This window comes from Emydura macquarii, unplaced genomic scaffold, assembly GCF_026122565.2.
Source record: "Emydura macquarii macquarii isolate MOO-44397 ecotype Brisbane River unplaced genomic scaffold, CSIRO-AGI_Emac_v2 contig_2321, whole genome shotgun sequence".
Taxonomy (NCBI): domain Eukaryota; kingdom Metazoa; phylum Chordata; order Testudines; family Chelidae; genus Emydura; species Emydura macquarii.
In genome coordinates, this window is record NW_027132458.1 from 2,078,710 (window position 1) to 2,106,396 (window position 27,687).

The 27,687-nt window shown below is 40.2% G+C and overlaps 1 protein-coding gene across 17 annotated transcripts in view; it reads right to left on the minus strand.

Moving 5' to 3' along the window:
- CLASP2 (cytoplasmic linker associated protein 2) overlaps positions 1 to 27,687 on the minus strand; it is a 270,791-nt gene that overhangs the window by 13,673 nt on the left and 229,431 nt on the right. For all 17 annotated transcript variants that reach the window (XM_067560901.1, XM_067560896.1, XM_067560898.1 and 14 more), the window contains 6 exons: positions 22,472 to 22,615; positions 10,286 to 10,429; positions 9,771 to 9,877; positions 8,942 to 9,095; positions 7,176 to 7,404; positions 387 to 580 (listed from right to left, as the gene is read on the minus strand). In XM_067560901.1, coding sequence (XP_067417002.1) covers positions 387 to 580; positions 7,176 to 7,404; positions 8,942 to 9,095; positions 9,771 to 9,877; positions 10,286 to 10,429; positions 22,472 to 22,615 — 972 coding nt within the window. The remainder of the gene's footprint in view (positions 1 to 386; positions 581 to 7,175; positions 7,405 to 8,941; positions 9,096 to 9,770; positions 9,878 to 10,285; positions 10,430 to 22,471; positions 22,616 to 27,687) is intronic.

Consider the following 27,687-nt stretch of genomic DNA (forward strand, 5'->3'; position numbering starts at 1 on the left):
ATGTAGTATGGAGAAAAAGCCATGTATCTGACCCCTACCCAGTCCATTACCAGATGCTGGACTGTGTGTGCCTAATGGACATTGGGGTCAAGAAGACTGGATACTGGGGGAACCCGAAAGACCAAAAAAATGGTAAATATGACGACTGCCTCTTTTTACTGTTTGCCATTAAGTTTAGAATAATCTCAATGCCCCATTTTCTTAGTCCCATTTGCAGATTGTCATTAAAAAGTTTTTTATTCCTACTAAGCACTTTTCTATCCCCTCCTAGAGATACCATTTAAAACCAATATGAATTTCATCCATGTGAAGAATTATTGAAGAATGGGCCCTAATGTCAAAAGCAATTTCTGTGCACTGCCAATTCTGGGTTAGTTCAAACTTACCTCTTTGTCCCCAAGAGTTTCTAGTAATAGAAGTAGTATCGTTTTGAAGTGCTCGTCCCAAACACCAAAGGACTCTTCCTGAGTCAATTTCATAAGCTCATGCAAAGCCGCCTTTCTTTCTTCAACTCTCTCATTATGGTTTGACAATTCCTTCAGTAACTCTGCAACCAGATCAGAATGGTCCATGGGAGGCTCTATAAAAAGGAATAAATGGACATATTTCTGAAACTGCAGAAGTGATAAAAAGCAGCTCCTAATGCAGAGATAGTTTCTAGGCTGACAGGCCTAAAAACTGTTCTTTATTTTCCTCAACTCTATTGCAAAGACATTTTTACCCTCAAAATAAAGATGAATACTGTATTTTCAGTGTGATCAGCATTCCTGAACAACCATGTCTGGCATGATGGCAAAAAAACAACTTGCAAATGAACTGATTGCAGCTTGAATTTTTCAATCACTGAACTGGTATGTTAACAGTATCCTTTTAAACCTGATATATACATGGTATACCCCCTCTCTCATGCCCACATTAAAAATTCCGTGTTTAGCCTCTTTAAGTACTTAACTTACTCACTGCTTAGAGTTCAGTAAACCAGGGGTGCTGCTCCTGCATAAAATGCTTGGCCTTTGACACAGATGCAGCAGCAGAATGAAGCTGACTAGACTGTGGGAATTCCACAGGACTGCCGCTGCTCAGGCTGGCTGTCCCTAGGACAAGCTCTCTACGTAGGACAATTCAAAAAAATGTAGGGGAGGGAGGGATACCATGGTGATGAACAAGACATGAGTAACTAGACTGTTACTTATACAGGTTGGGCAGTTCACCCAACATGCCTGCAAAACTTCAACAAAACTAAAAATCCCTTGTCTCCAATGTGAATTCAAATATCAAGTTGTTGTCATTATGAAATAGTAAGACATTTCTGGCCTTTGAAAAAGAAATGCTCCTGGCCTGTGTCTCGTGACTGTCCAGGTAGAAGATTAAGAACCTCACAGTATCTCTTGAAGGAAAAAAGGTGAGAGAGATAAACAAAAATTCTCTCTCTCAAAGCAACTTCTATTTTACCGGGCATATAATGGAAGGAGGCAAATTTTCTCATATCTACAAAACATGACAATTAAGCAGACTGACTTATATCTTTCTCTAGGACTATTTTATGATGACACTAAGCTACAAGTGAAATATTTCTGCAACAAATTTTTTTATGACCTCTCATATGGAGAAATTACACATTAATCAGTCCTTGAGTTTATTATTCCATTATTACTACTTGGTAACAATAAGTCAATTAACTAGTAAAAAGTGAATTAATTAGAGCTGTGTAAATTTTCACTCTCTCAGTACAATGTTTACCCATCTACTGAATATTTTAGATCAAAACTTTTTCTGTAGTACACAGAATAGAACTCCACTGTTCTATTTGTTCTCTGTTTTGGATGAATAGCCAAGGACGTGGAAACATGGAACCAAAAATGTTTATTCAAGTAGTAACTCTTTCCCCTGCCTCCACAAATGAGTATGTTAGAGTTTACATGAATAATAATGTAAGCTTTGCAAATTCTCTAAATGGATCATTAATGTTCACCTAAAGGATACACTGACACTGTATTTTGCCTCAACCCTATGATAGTCATTAATTAGTACAGATGACTGGAACAGAGAACGCTTTTACTGAATATGCTTATTTTTATTATCAAAGCCACATTAAGTCCTACCACACATTCTGAAGATAAGTTGCCATGATAAACTTTATTATTGGGAACACATATTGACATTATATTAGGGAAATGAGCCATGTACTCTCTATGACGGTTAGATTAATTCCACATTATAAATTTCATCAGTATGATATTCTCAATGTCGCGGACTTCAAGCATTCAAAGGTTATTGCATAAGTTTATACTAAGAAATTTAGCAATTTTTGAAGGACTAAATGTATGATACTGCTTTGGGTACCAAACAACTAAATTAAATGCATAGTATGAATTCATAGCTAATGCGACACCAATTTTTAAAAAAGGCTACAGAAGTGATCATAGCAATTACAGGGTGGGGTAAGCCTAACTTCAGACAAACTAACTGAAATTATACTAAAGAACAGAACAGAATTATTAGACATGTAGATGAACACGATTTGTTGGGCAAGAGTCAACATGGCTTCTGTATAGGGAAATCATACCTCACCGATCTATTATAATTCTTTGAGAAACAAACATATGGACAAAAATGATCTAGTAGATGTAGTGTACTTGGACTTTCAGAAAGCCTTTGACAAGGTCCCTCACTAAAAGCTCTTAAACAAAGTAAGCAATCATGGGATAAGAGGGAAGGTCCTCTCATGGATCAGTAACTGGTTAAAAGATAGGAAACAAAAGGTAGGAACAAATGGTCAATTTTCAGAAAGGAGAGAGGTTAATATGGGTGTCCACCAGGGACATGTACTGGGACCAGTGCTGTTCAAAATACTCATAAATGATCTGGAAAAAGGGGTAAACACGGAGGTGGCAAAGTTTGCAGACAAACATAATTACTCAAGATAGTTAAGTCTAAAACAGACTGTGAAGAGTTACAAAAAGAGCTCACAAAAGTGAGATGACTGGACAACAAAATGTCAATTGAAATTCAATTTGGATAAATGCAAATGAATGCACACTGGAAAACATAATCCCAACTATACATACAGAATGATGGTATCTAAATTAGCAGTTACCACTCAAGAAAACGATCTTGGGAGTCATTGTGGATAGTCCTCTGAAAATCATCTGCTCAATGTGCAGCAGCAGTTAAAAAAAGCTAACAGAATGTTAGGAACCATTAGGAAAATGACAGATAATAAGACAGAAAATATCATAATACCACTATATAAATCCATGGCATACCCACACCTGGAACACTGCATGCAGTTCTAGTCTCCCCATCTCAAAAAAATATATTAGAAACTGGAAAGGCACAGAGAAGGGCAACAAAAAAGATTAAGGGTAAACTTCCATATGAAGAGAGTTTAAAAGAACTGGGACTATTCATCTTGGAAAAGACACAACTAAGGGGGGATATGATAGAAGTCTATAAGAAAGTGGAGAAAGTGAATAAGGAAGTGTTATTTATCTCTTCACTTAATACAAGAACCCACAAGAACCAGGGGTCACTCAATGAAATTAATAGGCAGCAAGTTTAAATCAAACAAAAGGAAGTACTTCTTCACACAATGCACAGTCAACCTGAGGAACTCGTTGCCACCGGATTTTGTGAAGACCAAAAGTATAACTGGGTTAAAAAAGAATTAGATAAGATCATGGAGGATAGGTTCATCAATGGCTATTAGCCAAGATAGTCAGGGATGCAATCGCATGCTTTGGGTGTCCTTAGGCCTCTGACTGCCAGATACTGGGAGTGGACAACAGGGGATGAATTACTTGATTGCCCTATTCTGTTTATTCCCTCTGAAACATCTGGCATTGGCCACTTTCAGAAGACAGGATACTGGGCTAGATGGACCACTGATCTGACCCAGTATGGCTATCCTTATATGATGTTAAAAAAATCCAGCATTCCTGTCCAATTAATAAATAGAGTCAGTAGTTTCATTCAATTTAATGTAATCACCAGAAACCCTATGTCCTGGGTGGTGAAAGAGGCCAACTCTGTGATATGGTAACACCCTGCTAAATAGAGAGATTTGATTATTATATTACTGCATGTTACTTTAAACAAAATGAAAAGCTAAGAGGTGTAATGATTAACATTTTATTTCTCATGTTTTCATGTCAACGATTGTAAAGATGTTAAAACTTCCTACATAAATAGTAAAACACTAACACTGGCCATTTACCCACTCCTGAACATCATTTAGTAAAAAGCCATGTCAATGAGTAGAACTGTACTTAGGTTAGATACAATACATATCTTATCTTTTTATCTTACATAAAACATAATTCAAGACTAACCGACAATGACTGCTAATGCTGACAACTAGCTATATAAATGGTAAAGTTTTGAGAAAATAATGCTGAATATAAGTTGTTAATTTTCCAAATGGAGACTCGCATAAATCTCATTCTGAATACAAACAATGCCAGAGAAGATACTGATTTCTTTTCAGGTAGTTTTGATGTCAGATCATTGCCTAATAACAGAACGACAGTTGAGACAGAAGCAAGAAATGCCTTCTCACCAGTCTCTAATAAGAAGTACTCTTACTGACATAATAAAGATTAGACTATAGACGAATTCTCATTTCAAAATATCCACTATCTACTAAAACAATAAGCAACAACCGCACTCCCCACTTCCAGTTTTTTGGGATTGCCATCATATTATAAAAGGTTTCCCTGAAATTTTCAGTAAGGGGTACAGCCTGTACAATAAGGAGTGTCAAGGGGTCTTTTGGTGGTGTATGCTCTATGTTAAAGAAAAGTGAAAAGTTAAGACTTCATTATAAATCTGTGTACTCAGTTTAATATGAAATCATTTCATCATGAACAAATTTACAAAGTAACATATCATATATACACTTGAATTTGTTTCTGAGCATGGATAGCAGTATGCTTATAAGTTAACACCATTAAAATCACACTTTATTTTAATGAACATGAGGTACTTATAAAAAAGAAAGAGTAGTTCAAATAATTTAACTTAATTGTCTCAAAGTCTACTTGGTGGGACAGTAAAGACTGTGTGCCAGCCACTAGTAAACTTGCACCTGCACAGATACTACAAGCACAGGTACTTAAAGAGGAATCTCTGCACTGGTCCACAATCCACTGCTATTGCCCGTCTCCCATTTAGCTGTGCATATTCTAACCTGTAACAGAATACCAAAAGCCACAACTGTTCCCTATCCAGTGTTAAACCACCATTCCCAACCCAACCAACTTCAATACAAAAATTTGGCATACTGAAAATGATGGGGTAATGTAAAATGAATCAAATATAATATCAATGTAAATAAATAACACAAGGGACACTATACTGATTGATCTGGATGAAAGAGAGAGGGTTGGATAGACAAAGCAATGCTGCATAATCCTGGGGATGCTGCTACATAAGGACACACTTCAAACCAAACTCTCAGTAGGAAGTTATTTTAATGGTCATCATATTTCTGTTTCAAGAACATGGGGGGCCAAATCCTCAGCTGGTTATCAATGATGCTGCCGCAATTCGGACCAATTGATACTTGGGCCTATAAAGTTCACAATGGAGCTATAACTGGCACCATCTCTAGAAAATGTTATCAGAAACTACAGAATTAGGGAAGAAAAATGAGCAAGGAAGAATGAGAGAAGGAAACAAATGCAAAAGTAAAACATTTGGTTATAAACATTACAAGAAACAAAATTTAGCTTAAAAAGCCTATATAGCAGCAAGCTGAATATCTATGTCTACACGGGCTGAGTGCAGCCACCTTTTTAGCAATATGCACTTAAAAAAAAAAGCTTAATCAACACAAAATACCAGCCTTTTGATTCAAATAAAAACATTTCACTACCAAACCCCTGTGCTGTTAATCTTTTATCTATTGCCAGAAACATTTTTACCCAGTTTCTTTTTCATTATGTAATTCACAAAGATCTTTTTTCTCTGGACAAACTGAAAAAATTAAATACAGCTACCTAACTATAAAAAAATTTTCCTTTTAGACTTCATGCACTAAAATATACTTATTAGTCTAAGCCCAAATATACAATATATGCTACAGTTAGCATTTCTCTTATTCCAGTCTCTTATTTTTCCTATAACTTCGTATTTATGAAGAAGAACATTAATACTGTAGTATTCCATTACTTTGGAATTCTGTCTGATAGCTTTTGTAACATTGCTTGCTTTTCATATTACTCAGATAGAATTTGCTGTTCAATGAACCTCATCTGAAAAATATGATTTAGTGAATCAGCAGTCTTGTTCCTTCAGATACTTTTATATACAGCTAATAATTTAGCTAAGCCTCTGAATTTATTACATGAAAACCTTAATGACTATATTGACGTTTGTTGGAGGCCCAGTACAATTTGAGTTGCTTGACCTCTGTCCTACAGGCTTAGCATAGCATTCAATTGCTTGCTTGGCTATTCTGATCCCTGTAGCATGACATCTTTCAGTTGGCAGAGACTGAATAACAGTACAGATATCTCAGTTTCTGCATAGCACGGCACATAAGACAAAATACAGATACTGTATGCTTGCAGCTGCACATAGATAACGGTGATGGGAACAAGAAGTTATCCCTGAATGTCTGGGGTACATTGTTTTATTGCCAAGGGGCATACTTTTACTCCGTCCCTCCTATCACCAGATGTTGTTTTGATTACTCCAATTATTATGGTGAGAATGGAATGTAGTTAAGGGTGGAAACCCAATGTAGGTAATTAGCATATATGATAATGAGAGGAAGATAATTAGGTGAAGGTTGTTTATGAAGGGTATAAGTAATTACCACTCAGACAAAGGGGGGTGCTCCATCAACACCTGACTCCGCGGGACGTGCTGCTGGTTGGACCAGAGGCGGGGCCCCTGAAGAAAGCCGTTCCTGTATACAGTCTTCTGAGTGACTGCTTAGCTCTCCAGGCTTAGTGAGTATGATATATTGTAGTTAATTTTAGGCTTTGTATCTAACTAGTATATTTATAGAAAACCTTGCACATTAAACCTTATTGATCTGCAAATCGGGCATACCATGTCTCACTGGTATCCACACTGATCACAAAGTGTCCAGAACCAACAATGTTCAGAACAAATTCAGACAAATCTTATAATTTTCCTTCCAACAAGGAATGTAATCTAGAACTTACCATCAGGAAATTGCTCTGCATCATCATCAAACATAGCTTCTTTCAAAGCAGATTTGTTAAAAGAACTGATACTATCCGAGTAATTGTATGGATTATAATCTCGTGAACGTGGAGAAGAGTGGGGAGGCATTGTGTTAAGCAATGATGTTTTGTTATCAAGAGCTGTTCGGCCTGTATCAATCGCACCACTTCCTGCTCTCAGATCCGCTATGCCAGAGCCACTGCAAATCTGCCAGAAAAAAAACAACACCCCCACCCAAACATATTTAGAATCTCACTCACTTTTTAGTTCACTGTAGCTCTAGGGTTAACGGTAGCAAATAATGGACTTATCTACACAGGGAATTTAGCGTGCAGCAAATTAGGGTGTAAATTTACAGCGCACTAGCTACTCTACCTTAATTCCCCTGTGGACACTCCTATTGTGCAGTAAAAGTGCTCTTGGGTGGTTTAGCTTAATATATTTTAAAGTGTACTAAGCTAAAGCGCACGATGGCCCTTTTAGCGCATCCACATGAGGGGGAGGGGATGTACAGAGTAGGCAGTGTGCTGTAAATTCACACCCTAACTTGCTGTGTGCTAAATTCTCATGTAGATAAGTCCAAAAACAAGCTACAAAGTTGCAAGGTTCTATGGGTGCCAACCAACATCTTAAATTAGCTCATTGTTTCTCCACACTTATGGCTTGTCTAAATGAATGCCATAGTTTGTGGCAGGATGAGATATAAATTTAACACATACTAACTTGCCATTCACTAAGTGTCCATCTGAACCCTGCCATGCACTGAAAATTCTTTAGTGCACTTTAATCTACCCCACTTTGAAACGGGAGTAAATTAAAGCATACAAAGGAATTTTTAGTGCACAGCAATAGGGTCCAGACAAACTCTTCATGCACAGCATACTAGTGTGGCACAGATTTAAATGCCACCTTGCAGTGAACTAAGTGTTCATTTAGATAAGCTCGCAGAAAGTTTAGCTTTCTTCTCGAATGGTGCATATGAATGTTGCCTAAAAAGGAATAAGGTATTTGAACTGAAAACAAAACAGCAACATTTTCATAGTGGGAGCCTAAAGTTAGGGACTTAAAGCCATATTTAAGCAGCTAAATAATTGGCCTGATTTTCAGCTGTGTTGAGCCTGAATTCTAGAACCACAGGTACCCAAGTTTGAAAATTGTGCTCAAAGCTTTTAGGCACTGTAAAGTATTTGTTTGGATATGCTCCTTTTGAGGGACACACATCAAAAGTTTTACTTTCTGAAAGAAGTTTTATGAAGTACATATTTTATTCAGGGACAGAAATCATACAGGCTGCTTCCAGCATAACAGCAAGAATATAAAGCAGATCGCTCAATCTAAAACAGATAACACCAATAAGTAGTTGCAAGTTAAAACTAAAACCATAGTCCAACATGCTTTTGGCATTCTACGTAGACTGGGTTAGCAGCATGGCTTCTTGTAATTAGTATTTGACATCACTAAAATAAACAGGTGTTTTACTTTAAGACTAGGAGTACAATTTTCAAAAGTAACTAAGTGACTTAAGGAGCCTCAGTCCCATTTTCAAAAGTTGGATAGGCACAGATAGACACTTAAGAGCCTGAGTCTCACTGAAAGTCAATAGGATTTAGGATCCTAAAGGCCTGTCACTTTTGAAAATGGTACTTAGGTGCTTTGAAAATTGTACCCTTGATATACGAATCCATTTAAAGAGAAAATTCAGCTGTAATAAAATATCTCCTCGTGTTGTCATTCAAATACTCACAGAATCACCATCGTCTTTTTTGGAATCCCGTTTCACAGGCTCGTTCATATCTTCCTGACTACGGAAACTGAAGTTTTGAATGGCTTCAGTGACCCCACGAAGAGAACTATAAATATCTTCAGAATTCATGTTTTCTGTGTCATAGTCAAATGCACTGTAGACCAGGGGAGACATGGAAGAAGGGGATAAAAGGGTTCAATTTATTTTCTGACTATTATTTTAATGAGGAGTAAGGCCACAAGACTGGAACCACAGTCCTCTGGGAGCTGTGGTGGCTGCCTGCCAATGGCGCCCCTCCTTTATTAAAGAGAATGAATAATAGCTGGGACTTCTTCAAGTGGTGAAATTGGCTGGCCAACGAGGGGCCTGCTTATTTAGGAACAGCAGCAGGAGGAAGTAGACTTTTGCTCCACTCTCTACTGATAAAAGTGTTAATGCCCTGAGTGTCTGTATAGAATCTCTATTAAATATACAATATAAACTACTATAGTGAACTTGCCTACAGTTTTAACATTTAAAACATCAAAGTATTAAATCTATCAGTCATCAAAAACATAACCTATGGAATACTTGGGACTAGCAGAAATGGCTGTTAAGCAGTGAATAGCATTTAACCAATTACTTCCTTTTACGATCTGAAATTGTAAGTCTTCTGGAGATTGGTCCTAGTTAATAGTTTCCAATAAGTGATTATTCTTAGGATGCAGTGTTTGATTTAAATTGGGTAAAATTTTTCTGCACTTTTTGATGGGGTTGGAATACAGGATAACATGTAACAAAACCATAATGCCAAGTTATCATGGAAAGTCATAATGTAGCCTTATATTACCTTGGTGACAAAGTATTCTGTGATGTATTGGTTGGGGAAGTGAGGGGACTGGACCAACTGGCTGGTGAACGTGGCGTAGGTCTTGTTAAAGGACTTCCCATTGACCCCTGTGAGAAAATAGTATTCTAGTACAAATAACATTTTCTTTTAATTTATATTATACTTGGTTTTTAACATCAGAAAAGTTCTGAGATTAGCTAACTAGAGACAAGTAATCTCAGTAACTAAAAAAAACAAGTGAGAGATATATATATACTGTTTTTGAAAGTTAAGAGCACCAAGAGCTAACATGATCAGTTTACTTAAAAGTAATAATGGTGAGAATTCTCAACTTTTTTAAATATATATACACAGCTCTTTTTTAAATAAGAAAATTGTTTACTATAAATTAAGACAGACTCCTAATTAGAAACCCCTTGCAAATAAATCAAACTAAACTAAAAAAAAACCCCTATATTAAAATGAAGTTGGAAGTATGTATCAGAAACTTCAGAGTAAAATATAAGTGTAAATACCTGGCCACCATTGCCCGTATTCCGGAGATGATTGTGGAGAAGCTTTGTTGCACCATCCTGAAATGTTTTTGGTAAAGCACCCAGTAACATTGTAAACTCTGGGGTATTTAGTTCAAAAAGAGCTATCAGAACTGACTGTGCAGCCTAGAGCAAAAAACATAAATCAAAAGTATATGTGAATATGGTTTAAAATGTTAGATATCAAAAACTGCTTTATTCTACCAGTAAGGATTCTAGAGAAAGAAATAATGAAAAAAGAAGGCAGAAAAACAATGCTGATACCTATTTTAATTAGATAAAAACTTAAAGAATAAAGGTATTGGCAGACATGTTTAAGAAACAAACAATGGACATTTGCTGGCAAACTGGGAGTTCATACACTGATGACCCTGGTCAGGATTCCTCAGCCTTTAACTTCCCATGATCCTCCTAGCAGTAAGTCATTTTCAAATGTGCTCCCAGAACGCTTTGCGCTAGTAACAACAGACAAATGAAATGACAAAGAAAATGGAATAATAGCTTATAAGTGGTTTTGGCATTAAAACAGATTCATTTGCAAGTGACAGAAGATCGATGTTTAGCAGAAAACCCGAGGCATGATGGGAGCAGGCTTGCTATACCTGTCTCCACTATTAGGAGAACAGTAGGCATAGTTCTGTGGTCTGATCAGAGCTCAAACTTATACTGACTCCCCCAAGGTCATAGGGGGATTAATTTAAACTTTCTTCTTCGGATTCCCTTATCTATAAAATATGAACCTTGTGAATATGAATATAATATTGAATATGAATATAACCTTGTGAGGTAAATGTCATAAGAATTAATTTAGCTGATTACAAAACACTTCGAAGATGAAAAGTAAAATTTAAAATATTAATAGTAGAGGTTCTGGTTTGCTGAATAATTTTTCTGATTTTAAGTTTTTATTTGTTAGGCAATTTATAGGTCCTCCCCACCTTGAGGGAGTAAATATCTGTTTTTAAACTAGTGCTTTAAGATTGTTTTCCCTGACTTGTATCAAAAGCACAGCTTTTTAATGATAGTGGAATATAATTAGTTATGCAGTGCATTTTTTAGCTAACTTTTTTAGCTGATTTAGTGGCGTTTACACAATTTACTGAGTACTGATTGACAAGCCAACAGGTTTGTCAGTGTGGCAAAAGGCCAGTCACATATCAATGAAAAGCAGGATATTGTTGAGTTGCTCACACTTATTTAATACTTTCATTCTGGTATAAAACTGATTCCAGGATTAACCAATTCTGTTTAGCAGCTCACCAACAAGGCCTGCATGCACTGGACAGAACCAGTGCCTAATGCTGGAAAGAATGATAGACAATATGCTTACGTACCAAAATATTTTAAAAAGTAGGTTAGAAAATGTTCTCTCTTCTTTTCTCTCCAGAGCAATAAACTACAACAACTGTTAACTAAGTGGAAAACTAAGACTGAAAACATACATCAGCACATATTCATACTTGTGTTTAAATTTAATTAAATAAAATATTAAACAAATTTTCTGTGAACTGTTGTTCTCCGTTGCTGATTGGCTGAATGCTTAAATCTTTTTTTCCTTCCTGTCCTAGTCTCTCACTTCAATGCAATTTAAGTTGTTAAAAACCGAAGGGAAACTGACAGATTCATCAACTCCTAACTGGATAAATGGATACATTTTCAAATACAGGGCTAGAAGTGATTCATTACTCTCTTTGCCAGTTGAGACATAAATCCCCTCAAAACTCTGAAGTTTCCAGATTGTACCTATAGCTAATCTTACATGTTATCGTGTGTTATTATTGTAACTCTTATCTTCCCTCTCACTTCTTCTTGTATTCGAAGATTTTACTCGAAAGTATTACTCAAAATGATTTAGAATTTAAGTTTTTTGGGGTAGACTTGTATTTTGTAATTGTACAGAGCCCATCACAATTAAGGTTCCAATCCAAATGACATCCCATGATGGCACGGCTTCTAAATATGCATGTTTTACTTGGATACTGTAGGCGACTTTCAGTAGTAGCATGTGTCAACATAATCCTATATTGGGGGGTCAAATTGGGAAATAAAAATGTATTCCCAAAGTCTGCTCACAAATGAAGTTTTATTTTGGCGTCTCAGGCAGAGCTTCATTCACAGCAGATCTTAAAAATGTGATTTTCTATTTTCTTTCTTACATACTTCGACCAGCAATCAAACAGTTATCAATTTTGATATTTAATTCATCATTATTTGATTTCAGAGTAACTAATTCACAACCCTCTAGCAACTATTGTTTCAGGCTGGTTGTAGATTGAGGCACATATCACTGCTCTGGTGTACATACTGTTGACCTTAAAAATGCAACCTTTGAAACTAGGAGAGCTAAAGACTTTCCATTAAAACAAAACAAAACTCAAAACACAACTGAGATCCTGGAGCACAGAATGCTAGCCTCCAGAAAAAAGTCCCAGTTCAATGTACTACAGCAAAACGGCCCACTGGAAATGCTTGTACTAAGAAGTCATTTGTACAAAGTAGGTGGAAAAAAACTACTGTTTTAATATAATTGAAAAGTTCACTTAAAAAGTTACCACCTATTACAAAATAGAGAAAGTTGCTGTGAATATTTATGATATATCTAATTTTACATTCAAATCTATTTAAATGAAAACCATTTTAAAAGTTTAGTTTAATAATGTCAGGAGATCTCTTTCAAATATTTACTGGTGTAATCTTGACGCTTAAGGTAACTGGCTACTGCAAGTGACTTTCTGATGGTAACAAAAAGTAAGATGAGAAAACGTCATGTAATTAATAAGTGTTCCGGATGATAAAGCTCATTGGCAGCTCCAGTTACTTATTGATATAAGAACCCATTCTAAACATTTCAATTATCAGTTAAGATAGAATGCCACGTGCCTTACTACTTAAACTTTACTGATTTAGGTGACAGTCCTGCTTCAGTCTCTTTACTATTTTATGATCTAAAATATGGCAAGTGGGCAAGAAAAGCCAGCTATAACAGAATCACATTGCTCCTTTACTGCTTTCCTATGATCATTAGTCAGTCACAAATTAAAGCTGCAAATAATCAGAATACAAATGACTCTTATCTCTTCTTTTTAGCATACCACAACATATGTTTGACAAAGTATCACATAAAATAAAAACACCACTTTCACCACACCTTTTGTTCCAGCTCTTTGCATTACACACTTTAAAAGACAATTTCCATTAGCTTTATCACCAATCATCTTCAGCGATGTCACTGCCAGAGAGCAAGAGTTGATTCTGATCTCAAATATTTCAGCTTTGCAATTAAACCCCTCTTAAGAAACTTATTATTTTACTATATATGTATAGTATACTATATATTTATACATAAAAAACAGATGTTTCTTAACTCTAAATTAAGATGCTACTTTTCAGCTGTATCTCATGGGTGATCTGAGGTGATAGGAGGCTTAATTATTTCATGTTTGTAAAGTGCTAGACATCCCTGAATATGAAGCTCTAGAAAAGTGTTATCAGATCTTGAAAAATTGCTTAGGATGAGTATGAAACTTCCCTGGGCAAGTGGCACCATACCCTACAGAATTTAAGCTTTAATTTAAAAAAAGTTAAAGGTCAGATTTTAAAAAAATGAAGCCTAAAGTTAGGTTTCAAAATAATTATTTATGGATCTATTTTATGGTCAACTACTCCTGAAAAAAAAACAGGAAATGTAAGCGCCTAACATATGAACATAGGAGCCTAACTTCAGGCACCCACTTTTGAAAATATCGGCCTGTCTCCTCTTCCTTTCCAGCAGCCTGAGGAGTTTCTGACTGATAATGTAAACAGCACTAACAACTAAACAGAGACAGATCTGAAAGACATTAAGTGTTATGGGACACCACCCAGCAGGAGTACCATCATCAACTTCCCGCTTCCAAGAAGCTGGAGGGACTGGCTTCTCATTTGAGCACTGCCAAGGGCAGTAAGCCCCCCCTTCCCCCGGTGTTTTGTATTAGTCTATGGCTAGTAGATGTCTGACATTTTTATACCTGAGAAGTTAGAACAAAGGAATACTACAGTGAGAAGCAGAAGAAAAGTGGAGATACAAAAATACTGGAGAGGAGGTAAAGAACATAGTATAGGTCAGTGGTTCTCAAACTTATTTGATTGCGCCCCCCTTCTTTGTGTCTGTAGCAGTTTATGCTCCTCCACCACACAAGTACATATACCAGTTAAAAAAAACCAACATGCAACTCTCATTAAATATTAAAAACAGTAAGGCATTGATTCAAACAGAGCCAACGATCCACTGTAACAAGAGCAAAAGCAAAACTGTGATTGTGGTTGATGTCTAAAATTAAATGTGCACACCATGTCGTAGCAAACAGATTAGCCTACAGAAGGCAATGACTTTGTATAAACTTAAAAGAAATCCGTTAAAATGCACAGCGCCATCTAGAATCAAATGCATAGCATCATCTGAGGACTTGATATGTCGGGAGAAATCAGCTTTGCTAGTTATGTTGTGGATAAAATGTGCACAGTAAGGTTCCCCCCCCCAAAACATCTCATCCTACCTCCTTCCCCCAAATACATTCCATGCCCCCCCAATGGGGCCCACCCCCGGTTTGAGAACCTCTGGTATAGGTAGAAAGAGAGTGTGTGTTATGGAGAAGAAAAAAAAGAAAAGAAGTAAACAATGAAGATAACTCAAGATAAGATATAGTATGATCTAAGAAAAAACAGAGATTAATCAGGAAGTGAAAGAAAACAAACAAAAACAAATGAGATGAAAAAAGTAGGCTTGTTGAACAATACTTGGCGATTATATTATTCATATTTCACTGGTATTTGCGAAATAATTTATTTGAAAAATATACTGTGTGTCAAACTACTCTGACAAATATATTCTTTGAAAAATACCAGTGAAGCTTGTCAAATTTAGTGTTTAAATACGTTTTTCTATTGATTTTATTCCTTCCAAAATGTTATCATTAACTGTAATAATTCTGGATATTCTTGTTATCTATATAAACATCTAGCTCCTCTTTCAATTGCTCTAAGTTTTGGCCTCAACAACATCCTGTGACAATGAGTATTACCGTCTTATTACATGCTGTATGAAAAAGCATTTACTTTTAGAAATTTTTAATTTAGTGCTTTTTAGTTTAATTGAATGTCCTCTTATTCTTGTGTCATGAGACAGAGCAGAAACAGAAACTCCCTATCTATTTCCTCTATGCCATTTCTTATTATATGTTACACACGAAAAACTATGTTAAAATAATATCCTTATTACAAAGTCAAGTACTCAAAAGTAGGGAAATTCCAGCACAATCTTAATTAATGATACAATCTTTAATTACATGATCACATACTATTTTTTCCACAGGGCCCATGCCTTCTTCAGTACACATGATGGATGGTGCTCCCTTAATGATATTTTACTTTCTATTCATTGCTCCATGTGTGGCTCCATGCTTTTACTGCACACTATTCAAATTACTCTCAACACAGAATTATTAATTTCCTCCTGGCCTTTTCTATTGCACTTATCACTACTGTATCTGAGTGCTTCACATTAATTTTAAACTTCACAACACTTCTTCGAGATAAGGGGGCATTACTCCCATTTTACAGATGGGGAGCTGAGGCAGCAAGATTAAGATAAGAAGTTACTACTAATTGTTGGGGCCCAATCTGAAGTGACAAGGACCCAATTTTTCAGAGTATTAAGCACTTCGTATGTTCAAAACACAGCTTTCCACTGAATTAATTACTGCTGTGAGTGCTCAACAATTCTGCCTATCAGATCCTACAGTCTCAAGCTGGGCATCCAAAAAATGAGGAACTAATAGTGGCCATCTGTGAAAAGTTTGGTTTAAATAATTTGCCTAGCATCAGAGGCAGAGGCAGCCTTCAACTGCCTTCCTCATGAGACCATCCTCAAGTCCCCTGCCTCATTCACTACACATCTTTCAACTTCTGCAACAAATGAGGCAGGTTTCCTACAGGCAACATTTTCCTTTATTACACAACCCTGACTCATCCTCACAGCAGATCCATACTGTGCACTGAACACTGAACAAAGCAGGAGTCGTGTGGAAAAAATAGCATGTGATCATGTAATTGAGGACTATGCACAAGGGGGGGAAGGGGGAACCCTGAAATTAAGGTTACAACAGCAAACTTCATTCTGGCATTTGCCAGTTCTTGAGGGCTTGACTTTGCAACTTTAATGGTCTTTAATATAGTCTGTGTGTAATTTCTTAGGTTTTTAAATAACTAAACTAAAAAAACCCTGTAATTCCAACCAACCTGTGGTATCATATCAATCTAGTTCATGAGCAGGGTTGGAATCTTCAGATCCATTGCAGAGACTTCTGCTATTTGAGCTTACAGAGTAACTGACTGCAGTTGTAGTTATCATCATCTGTGTGGACCAGCACCAGAGAGGGGTGAGACACACAGTTTCACAGATGTTAGCTGACAGAACGGTGAAACAAGAATCATGTGTTCAACTCCAGGCTCTGGAAGAGAGTGTATTCTAGCAGGCACATATGTCTACTCTTTACCCCATTTTCCACATCCCCTCCAACCCATCCCTGTCCCAGTCCTGCCTCTTTCCCCCTCCTAGCAACTACTTGTTCCAGTACTATTCCCCCTGCCTACCCATTCCCATCTCCACTTCTCAGGCTTCATATCTCAGTCCCAGCATCCTTGCCCAGCCTAGTCCGAGTCTCTCCCAATCTCTCTGCCTTCCCAGACTCAGTCCCAGTCTTCTTGCCCAGCCTTTCCCAGGTTTCCCCCTCTTGCCCCAACACCTCACCCCCAGTCTCCTTGTCCATATAGTCCCAGTGTCACCCCCAGCTCCTCATCTGATCTGTGTCGATGTGCACCTTCTCAGACAACTGGGTGTCAGTCCTTCTCCAACATTTTCCCTCATCAGCTCCCAAGCCCAGTCTCCTTACTCGAACAGCCCCTAGCAGGGTGTCACTGAGAGAGCACGGGAGAGACTGCATCTCTGCTCTCAATTCTAATGCCGACACCACCCTGGCACAGACAACCTGGGAGCAGCAATTAAAAGAAAAGGATAATAGAGTGAGCAGCGAAGGTGACCACGTTGCTGCTTTACAGATGGATTGGTATCTGGGGCAGGAAAGCTGCAGAGGATACTTGTGTTCTGGTAGAATGGGCTGTTATAACTTCAGGGCAGGCACATTTACCAAATCATAAGCCCTGATGCACAAAGTGATCCATAAAGAGATCCTTTGAGAAGAAACAGGTAGCCCCTTCATTCTATCTGCCACTGCTATGAAGAGCTGTGTTGTTTTCCTGAATGGTTTGGTTCTTTTGATATAGAAGGCCACGGGCCCACCAGACATTCAGCGAATGCTTTCTATGTTCCTGACTATTAGCGTGTGTCTTTAGGTAGAAGACTGGAAGGAAGATGTCCTCGTTCGCATAAAACTGGGAAACCACCTTTGAAAGCAAAGCTGGGTGAGGCCAAACCGTACCTTGTCCTTAAAGAAAGTTGTATATGGAAGTTCTGACGTGAGCACTTTGAGCTCCAATACCCTTCTGGCCAAAGTTATGGCCACTAGGAAGGCCACCTTCAATGACAGGTAAAGAAGTGAGCATATCGCCAGGGGTTCAAATGGTGGTCCCGTCAGGACAGTGATATGAAAATACGCGTCCCTCAGGTCGAGGGCGGCATACCAGTCCCCTGGATCTAGGGCAGGAATAATGGAGGCTAGGTGCGCCTGACAAATTTGTTCAGACATCTGAGGTCCAGAATTGGCCTCAAGCCCCCCTTGGCCTTGGGGATTAGGAAGTACTGTGAGTAGAAACCCCTTCCTCGTTCCTGTGGAGGAACCTCCTCTACCGCACCGAGCATGAGGAGGGAGTTGGCCTCCTGTATGGGGAGTTCGTCGTGAGAGGGGTCCCTGAAGAGGGATTGGGTAGGGGAAGAGTTGGGGGGGAAGGCCGTAAGTTGTAAGGCATAGCCCCTGAGGACTATGCCAAGGACCCATTGGTCTGTGGTAATGGCTTCCCATTCGGCGTAGTGAGGCCGAAGCCTGTGGGTAAATAACTTGGAGCGATCCAGAGGGAATGGAGGAGTGCCACCTTCGTGCACCCTGTCAAAATCTTTTATTGGCAGTATTGCCCTTGCTTGGGCCTTGCTGAGACCCCGTGGAGGGCCCTTGACGGTTGCGGCGACTGGGCGCCCGGTACCGATCCTGACCCCTCCTGGGCTGAGCGGGTCTGGGGGACAGCCTTGGTGGAGGATGCGGTTGCCTCTGGGCCTGAGGGCGGGCCTGGCGCCTCAAGGCACGGGGGATGTATAGCCTTAGGGACCTCAGGGTGGCTCGTGAGTCCTTTAGGGCGTGGAGCTTTTCGTCCATCCTCTCGGAGAAGAGGCCGGTGTAATCAAAGGGGAGGTCCTGTATTGACTGTTGGACCTCCTGGGACAGGCCGGAAGCTTGTAGCCAAGAGCAGCAGCGCATGACGATGGCCGAAGCGATTGCCCTGCTAGCAGCATCCGCTGCATCACTAGCCGACTGAAGTGCCACCTTAGCCGCCGTCACCCCTTCCTGCGACACCGTGGTGAAGTCTGCGGCCTGGTCCGGGGGCAACCCCGAGGAGAACCTCTTCAGAGAGGACCAGAGGTTCAAATTGTACTTCCCCAGGAGGGCCTGATGGTTTGTGACCCTTAGCTGTAGGGCCACAGTGGAATATATCTTACGCCCGAAAAGGTCCAGCTTCTTGCTGTCCTTGTCCTTCAGGGTGTTGCCCTGGCCACCCTGGCAATCCCGCTGGTTCACTGGGACGGAGTGCGTATAAAGGAACTCAAACCCCTCCTTAGGTACATAGTATTTGTGCTCAGCGCCTTTCGAAGTGGGGGCCACTGAGGAGGGGGTTTGCCAGAGGGTCTTGGCTATGTTCATCACCCTCTCATGAACAGGAAGGGCCAGTCGTGATGGGCCTGCTGTCTCAGAAACCCCGAAGAGGAGGTCCTTCTCCTCCAACAGTTCTTTAATTTCCAAACTGAGATTGTCCACCACTCTCCTCAGGAGGTCCTGGTGGGCCCGGAAGTCAAAGAGGGGGGCCTTATGGAGGAGGAGGGTTGTGGAAGGGCCCCTGTAGAAGGTCCTTCCTCTGGGTCAGACCCCTCCTCCGAGGGGTGGCCCTCCGGTGGACAGGTTGGTGAGGGTACTGGTTGGGCCACCGAGGAGTGAACCGAGGCGGTCCCTTGACCCATCTGTGTACCCCAGGGCCCCCAATATGGCCATTGCCAGGGGCCTTGGGGCCATGTTGGTGCAGGCGTAGGAACCTGCTGGGTCATTTCAGGCGCCCCCCTTGGAGCCCGAGCCGCTTGACTTGTGCTTATGGATCCTGGAAGGGGAGCAGCTCCAGGATGATGATGACCTCTGGTGCCGGGATGCACGGTGCCGAGGCAGGCGGTGCCGGGATGCACAGTGCCGAGGCAGGCAGCGTTGGGGATTGATGTCAAGCTGGGCACCACACTGGGGTACCGGAGCCCAAGCTATGGTCCCCGCTCGAGGTGGAACTGTGATGCCTTTGCCTCGAGCGTTTGTCCCTCGACCGCCCTCGGTGCCGAGGAGCTCGACGACTGAGAGTCGGAGCTGGGAGGGGAACCCACACTCTCGACCATCCTTGACCGTCTGGGGGGAGACCTCGACTCCCGTCTCTTCCACCCACCGGGGCAACCCAACGCGGGTTTACCCCGAGACACTGGTCACGGAACTCTCGGCTGAGGGGGGGACAGAGGTATAGGCAGGCCCATGAGGGTGCGTGCCGCAGCGAAAGCCTCCGGTGTCTACGGCCCTTGCAGAGGCGCTCCCCCACCCCCAGGAGTCGGGGGAGGCTCTCTGCAAGGAGATGCAGGTGCCAGAGTACTCTCCATGGCACGTGGCTGGGGCATCTCCTGCTGTACCCCCTGCTTTCCCGGCAGCAGGGGGGAGTCCATGTGTGCGGCCTCCAGCCGCTTCTTCTTCTTCAGTGCCGACAGCTGTGCCGGCAGAGCGCTCCACACCGACGAGACACTCGGTGTCGCTGGAGAACACGACGGCTCGGAGTCTGGGCGAAGCGCGGACTCCATTAGGATCGCCTTCAGTCTTGCGTCCCTCTCCTTCTGGGTCCTTGGCTTGAAGGACCTACAGATCCTACATTTCTCCTTTCTATATTGCTCCCCAAGGCATCGGAGGCAACAGTCATGAGGGTCACTCACGGGGAAGGATTTTGAACACGCGGTGCAGGCTTTAAAGCTGGTGGAGCCAGGTATGGCTCAGCTCTAGCTCTTAAGGGTACTATGTCTACAACGTAACTACTTACTAATCACTAAGAAAACAATGAACAAGAACTTGAACAACAAAGCTATAGTACTAAGGAATGCTACTTGCGGTATGCAAGAGGCAGACGTTCCAGCAACCGTCACAGGCGGAAAGAAGGAACTGAGGAGCCACAGGGTCGGTGGCGCCCTATGTACCGCGGCATGAGCACGGTACTCCAGGGGGCGCCTGAGCCGACCCTATGGAGCTAGCTAAGGGAAAAAAGTTCTGGGAATCTGCGCACGGGGCGCGCACACACCTATAATGGAATGGATATGAGCAATCACTCGAAGAGAGAAACGGTGATATGGAGGTCATTTAAAAAACAAAAATAGGATTCAACTGTTAGTGTAAGTGGAAAGGAGAGAGAAATGGAGAGAAATGATTGAAAGAGAACACCAAAATTAACAATATAACTGAATATCATAAACCTATATGCCAATACAACACTCACTTTTTTAAAGTTACTTTCCACTTTCTTTCTAAAAAATGACACTTCACAGAGAAACACAGTTTCCGAAAGTTCTTCACCAATTTTTGTTTGCACAAAATGAATGACGTTTCTTTTTACAAACTTTGTGTAATCTGCTTTTTTTGTAAATTTGTATACTGTTACAAACTTATGGGAAAAAAATAACACTAAGACAGCCTGCGCCTGAGAGACAAGGATGATGATGGAGCTGATAAAAGGAATAAAAAACAGCAGCTTTAGGAGAAATTATTTTTATGGAGGTTAGCAACAGATACACCATGAAGAAAAAGCTAGAGTGAACAGAGGTAGAACTACAAATGATCAGCAAAGAACAGATAATTGTAGCCATGTCATCCCAGCAAAGGACAGAAGAAAGAGAGACGATGCCAAGTTCTAAGGCAAGGAGAAGCTGTCAAAGGAGTGGTCCAAGAAGTAAAAAGTCTCTGAAGCCTGGTGGTGGGAAATTGGCATAAAATCTCAAGAAGAAAGGGGTGACCCAAAAAAGTAAACAAAGAATATTTTTTTAGTGAAAACCAATTCTCTACCTTTTAACCAATTTTTACAGGGACACATGACCCCTTTCACTTCCCACACAAAATCTCTGTAGAAAGTGTATTTTCATTTTCTACAGTAAATGTTACCAACAGTAGCTTTTGTATGAAGAGTTCTTTGATGCCAAAGTAGTAGTTTTATTAAAATGTCAGCTTCCTATTATCACCAACTCAACAATTACTCCTTAAAACCTTTTGTCAAATACAAAGAATGTGCAAAACCAGATGCAAACCTCCAACCAGATGAACTATAATTTTAGTTTTGTACTCACCCCTCCTGTGATGAATGTATTACTGGGACAAAAGGTGTCCTTTGTTGATGTAATTTTAGTTAAAGCTGTCTAGAGAAGGTCACTTAAGTAAATGTAACTGTCATACAAAGGGCTTTAAACAATAGCATTCCTTTTACCCTAAGATAGGGTTCATCTGAAACAGCTAAAATATAACTTGCACTGTCTCGAGTTTTAGAATGTATTAGTTACAACATTTAAGTTCAAGCATTTTAAAAACACACCTTTATCTTAGTCTAGACAAAGCCTTATTTTATCTATTTTGACACTGAATGCTTTAATTTAATCTGTGTCTGGTGAAATAGAGTAGGTTCTCCCTATCTGTAAAAAATGAACCTATAGACATATTTTTGTAGGAAAAGTTGTCTTAAATTACAAAACTCTAAGCGATTTTTCTTTTAAAGCATTATTTAAGAATATGGTAAAAAGCCATATACAAACACCTCCTAACTGTGACTGGAGAGTCAGAACAAAATTCAGCTTCAAAAACTACTGAAGAAAAACCCTGAAAGACTAACTGTATATTTTATCATGAATGGACGTACCTTCCTAACATCTGAACTTTTAGGTTCTGTTGTCCAGGTAATGATCCGAGATACCGCAAGCCTAGTTTCACTTGAATTTACGAAATCCCCTGGGTCCATCTGCTGTGCAAGCGTCTCTATGTATTTAAGAATTGCAACTTTAACCTGTAAAGATAAGCAGAGTCAGGTAAATAGATAAAAATAAAGTGTGCTGCAAATGTGAGTGTACTAAAAAAATAGGGTTTAATTTATTTAGAACAAATGATCAAGAATGGCTAATATAATGGGACAAAACGAGATAATTTTTTAAGTGAAATAAATATTGGCAATGTTTATAAGAAGTATTTTAGCTGATTTTCTAACCAATTACCAGGAGTTGATGTTTTTGTTTAATATTCATATAAAATCTATAATGTGTAAGAGTCTACTTAACTAGCAGACATCTTAATTCCTACCAACATTAAATAAAAATACTAACATACTGCATGTGCTACACTTTAGCCATCCACTGTGTATTTAGTTTGTTTCTATTTGGCTTAGGGAGCACCACCTGATGAACTGGAGGAAGATACATACAGGTGTAATTGGCTTCCGCCAGTAAACTTTATATGATTTGCACTCGGAATCCCCTGGCAGTCACTTTAGCAGAAGAAACCTGCGTTTAGCATTAAACATCTTTGTTCGGGGATAAACCCTGTAAAAAAATCTTTCTATTAAAAACAAACCATCAGGGGAAAAGAACTGTTACAATAAAGCAGTAAGCAAGCAATAAAACACATGGCAGTCAGTACATACTATTTTCTTTGAAGGAACTCATTACATTAATGAATGCCAGTGCGTGTATGAATGGGCATAAATGAGGCAAAGAACAGGGTGGGTTTAACTTTAACTGGTTTAACTTTTTAGCTGTTTCTGTCTCCATTAATTATTGTACTAGATCAGAGACCATGCATAGTAAAATCTCAAAGATTTTTTTTAAATGTGTGTGTGGTTTGCACTGATAACTGTTCTGAATAATATAAGCTTCCCTTGGTCATCCTAATATTTCAGCTATATAAAAAATAAACTATGGCAGCCAATGAAACTAGATGTAATTTTACCATATTAATTCTTTCCACCTCATGCTGGCTGTTAAATCTTGCCTTCTCTGGAACTGAAACTCTTTGTGATAACTAAATCAATTTAAAATAGTGTTGAGAACCTGCCAGACAGAATTTTCTCTTTTTGAGATAAAAATCTTAAAACTATTTATATTTTGCAAAATGTGTATTTCAAAACACACATTAAACACAAAACGTCTCCTTCCTAATATCCAATTATACTTGATGTGTGTATATATTATTTCCTCTCCCACATCGCTAATGAGTGTTGTGTCATTATGACAACATTCCTATGTCCACCTGCTAATGATATCTTAAATGTACATATACCTTTAAAACCAGATGCTGTGATTAGACACCAGTGATAATACTGTGCAAAAATGCACCCAATTGTCTAGACACAAAAATTCCTAAGAAGAAGATATAAGGTTTATTCAGCAATTAAAAATTGTAAAGAAAAGCACTCCCAACGGGAGTGAAGCCAAACTGTCCTCAGGAAAGATAGTGGCCCCTGTGCTGTCTACAGAGAGGGAGCAGCACTGAACAGCAGGTGAGTGGAGGTAGTGACCATCTCAAGGGCAGCTTGTGACCTAAGTCCCATTATGAACAATAAGACATGGGAGTCATTTTGAAAGAAGTCAGTTCTTCATGAATTTATTCTGTGTTGAAGAACAAGAAAATATGACCATTAGAGAGAAGTTATTTACCTTGTACAGTAATTGGAGTTCTTCAAGATCTTTGGCCCTACGAGTGCTCTACTTCAGGTGGGTATGCAGCCTATGAGCCTTTGATTGGGGACTTTTGGTAGTGTCAATTCAGTCTGCACACATGTCCTAGCTAACCTCATGCCCTCTACTGAGGTCACAGGGGCAATGTCAGACGAGCTACCCTCGATTCCTTCTCTACCACAAAGTCCCACAAAAACAAAGACTCGAAAGCAGAGGGGAAAGATGGTAGGTAGTTGAGGACAAAGTACAAACATCTTGAAGAACTCCAGGTACCGTATATGGTAAATAACTTCTTCTTTGAGTAATATTCCTATGGGTGCTCCATTTCAGGTGACTCCTGAGCAACACTCCCTTAAGGAGATGAGTGCTTTGGAGCCCAGTCTAAGACTGAACAAGAGCAGTCCCAAAAGAAGCATCTGCCCTAGAGTGTAATGTTTTGAGAAGGTGTGAACCAAAGCCCATGAGGCAGTTTTGCAAATTTCTGCAGTGGAAACGTTTAGTAGAGATAGGGAAATACATTATTTTGTAGAAGAAACCGTAACAACAGGAGGAGGAGGCTAGATATTAGCCGCCTCATAGAAAAAAAGAATGCAAGCAGAAACTCACTCTGAGTCTTTGGGTTGAGACAGGGGCCTTTAACTCTGTCCACAAAAGAGACAAATAATCTTGGGGAGACCCTAAAGGGTTTAGTCCTGTCCAAATAAAAAAAAAAAAAAGAAACCACCCCAGTAATGCTCTCCTGACATCTAAGCTGTGAAGAGTGCCTTATTCTCTAGTCTGGTGAGGTTTAAGGTAAAAAAAAATGGCAGCTGAACATCCTGACTGATACGAAAGTCCCCGGTTACCATGTGTGAAAACTAAGGATGTGGCCAGAGGTATCTTTTCTTTATTAAAAAAAAATGTGTGTCTGTGTGGGGAGGCTCAGAAACAAGAGTTCCTAGCTCTTCCATTTCTGAAGGTATGTCTTCCTAGTAGAAGCCCTTATACTGTTTAGGAACACCCCTTGTACTTCTTTCAAACAGGTGATCTCCACCCCTGAAAGCCATTTCAAAGCCAAGCCTTAAAGTGAGTGCTGCAAGGTTGAGATGAAGAATTTTCCCCAAATCCTGGGTAAGCAAATAATTATTAGTATTAACTGCAATGGTGGTTGTGATGGGAACAATATTTGTCTTGGCCATGCCGATGCAATCAGAATGACTCTGGCTTTGTCCTGCATGATCTTGTTCGTGACTGAGGAGTAGTGACATCTGAGGATAGGTATAAAGAAGATTTCTAGACAAGGAAATTAGGAAGGAAACTGCCAGAAAATGATGGCCTAGACCTCTTTGCTAAGCAGAACCATTGACATTTTCTGTTGGTGGGGATGGTGAAGAGATCTATTCCCAGGTAACCCCAAGTAAGGTATCTCCCCCTTAAGTGTCAAGTCGTTGACTTCCCATTTGTGATCCTGGCAAAAGTTCCTGCTCAGTTTGTCAGCTATGGTATTCTGGAGACCTGGAAAGTATGGTTTAAATGAAGATTTGGTGAGTAATGCACCAGTTCCACAGCTTTAGCACTTCTGCACAAAAGGAGGTGGATCTTGCTCCTCCCTGGTGATTTATGTAGTCCATGCTGGCCCTGTCTTCTGTCATAATGCTGATGGATTGCCTCTTGATCATAGCTAGATAATGCTTACATACATATTTGACCATTCTGAGCTCCAGAAAGTTGATATGGAGAATAGATTCCTGAGCAGTTCATTTGCCTTGAATGGTCTGACTGAAAATGTGCACCCCATCCTATTGGAGTATATATCTGCTTCTATGGTTGCTGTGAGGGGAAACAGAGTGAAGGGGACTCCTGTACACACCTGGTCTGAGGCTTTCCATCAATTGAGTGGTTTTAAACCTCTCAAGCGATCGATACTAAGGCTACGCTTACACTATGAGTGAGGGGTGTGATTCCCCTGCTTGTGTACACACACTCAAGCTAGCTCTCATCAAGATAGTGCAAGTATAAGCAGTAGTGTATCCATGGTAGCATAGGTAGCAACAGAAGCATGGCTGAGCCCTGACAAATACATACTCACTGGTTTCAGGTGGGTTTGTACTTGGCATGGCTCAGCTGTGCTTCCACTACCCATGTTAACAAAGAATTATAGAAGATTAGGGTTGGAAGGGACCTCAGGAGGACATCTAGTCCAACCCCCTGCTCAAAGCAGGACCGACCCCAAATAAATCATCCCAGCCAGGACTTTGTCAAGCCGCACCTTAAAAACTTCTAAGCGTGGAGATTCCACCACCTCCCTAGGTAACCCATTCAGTGGTTTCACCACCCTCCTAGTGAAGAAGTTTTTCCTAATATCCAACCTAGACCTCCCTCACTGCAACTGGAGACCATTGCTCCTTGTTCTGTCATCTACTACCATTGAGAACAGCCTAGCTCCATCCTCGCTAGAATCCCCTTTCAAGTAGTTAAAGGTTGTTATCAAATCTCTTCTCATTCTTCTCTTCTTCAGACTAAACAAGCCTTGTTCTCTCAGCTTCTCCTCATAAGTCACGGGCTCCAGCCCCCTAATCATTGTTGTTGCCCTCCTCTGGACTCTCTCCAATTTGTCCACATCCTTTCTGTAGTAGGGGGCCGAAAACTGGACACAATACTCCAAATGTGGCCTCACCATTGCTAAATGGAGGGGAATAATCACTTCCCTTGATCTGGCATGCTCCTACTAATATGCAGCCCAATATGCCATTAACTTTCTTGGTAATAAGGGCACACTGTTGACTCATATCCAGCTTCTTGTCCACTATAACCTCAGGTCCTTTTCTGCAGAACTGCTGCCTAGCCAATCGGTCTCCAGTCTGTAGCAGTGCATGGGATTCTTCTGTCCTAATTGCAGGACTCTGCACTTGTCCTCGTTGAATCTCATCAGATATTTTTGGCGCAATCCTCCAATTTGTCTAGGTCACGCTGTATCCTATCCCTACCCTCCAGGGTATCTACCACTCCCCTCAGCTTAGTGTCATCTGCCAACCTGCTGAGGGTGTAATCCATTCCATCCCCCAGATTGTTAGTGAAGATGTTGAACAAAACCGGCCTCAGCACTGACCCCTGGGGCACTCTACTTGTTACCGACTGTCAACTAGACATCGAGCTGTTGATCACTATCTGTTGAGCCCGATGATCTAGCCAGTTTTCTGTCCATCTTATGGTCCTTTCATCCTACCTATATTTCTTTAACCTGCTGATAAGACTATTGTGGGAGACTGTATCAAAAGCTTTGCTAAAGTCAAGGTAGATCATGTCCACCGCTTTCACCCTATTCACCGAGCCAGTCATCTCATTCCCCATCTTATTGTGGCTATGCTACTATTTATACCTGAACTAGCTTGATGAGAGCTAGCATGGGTATCTGCAATTGCTGTACTTA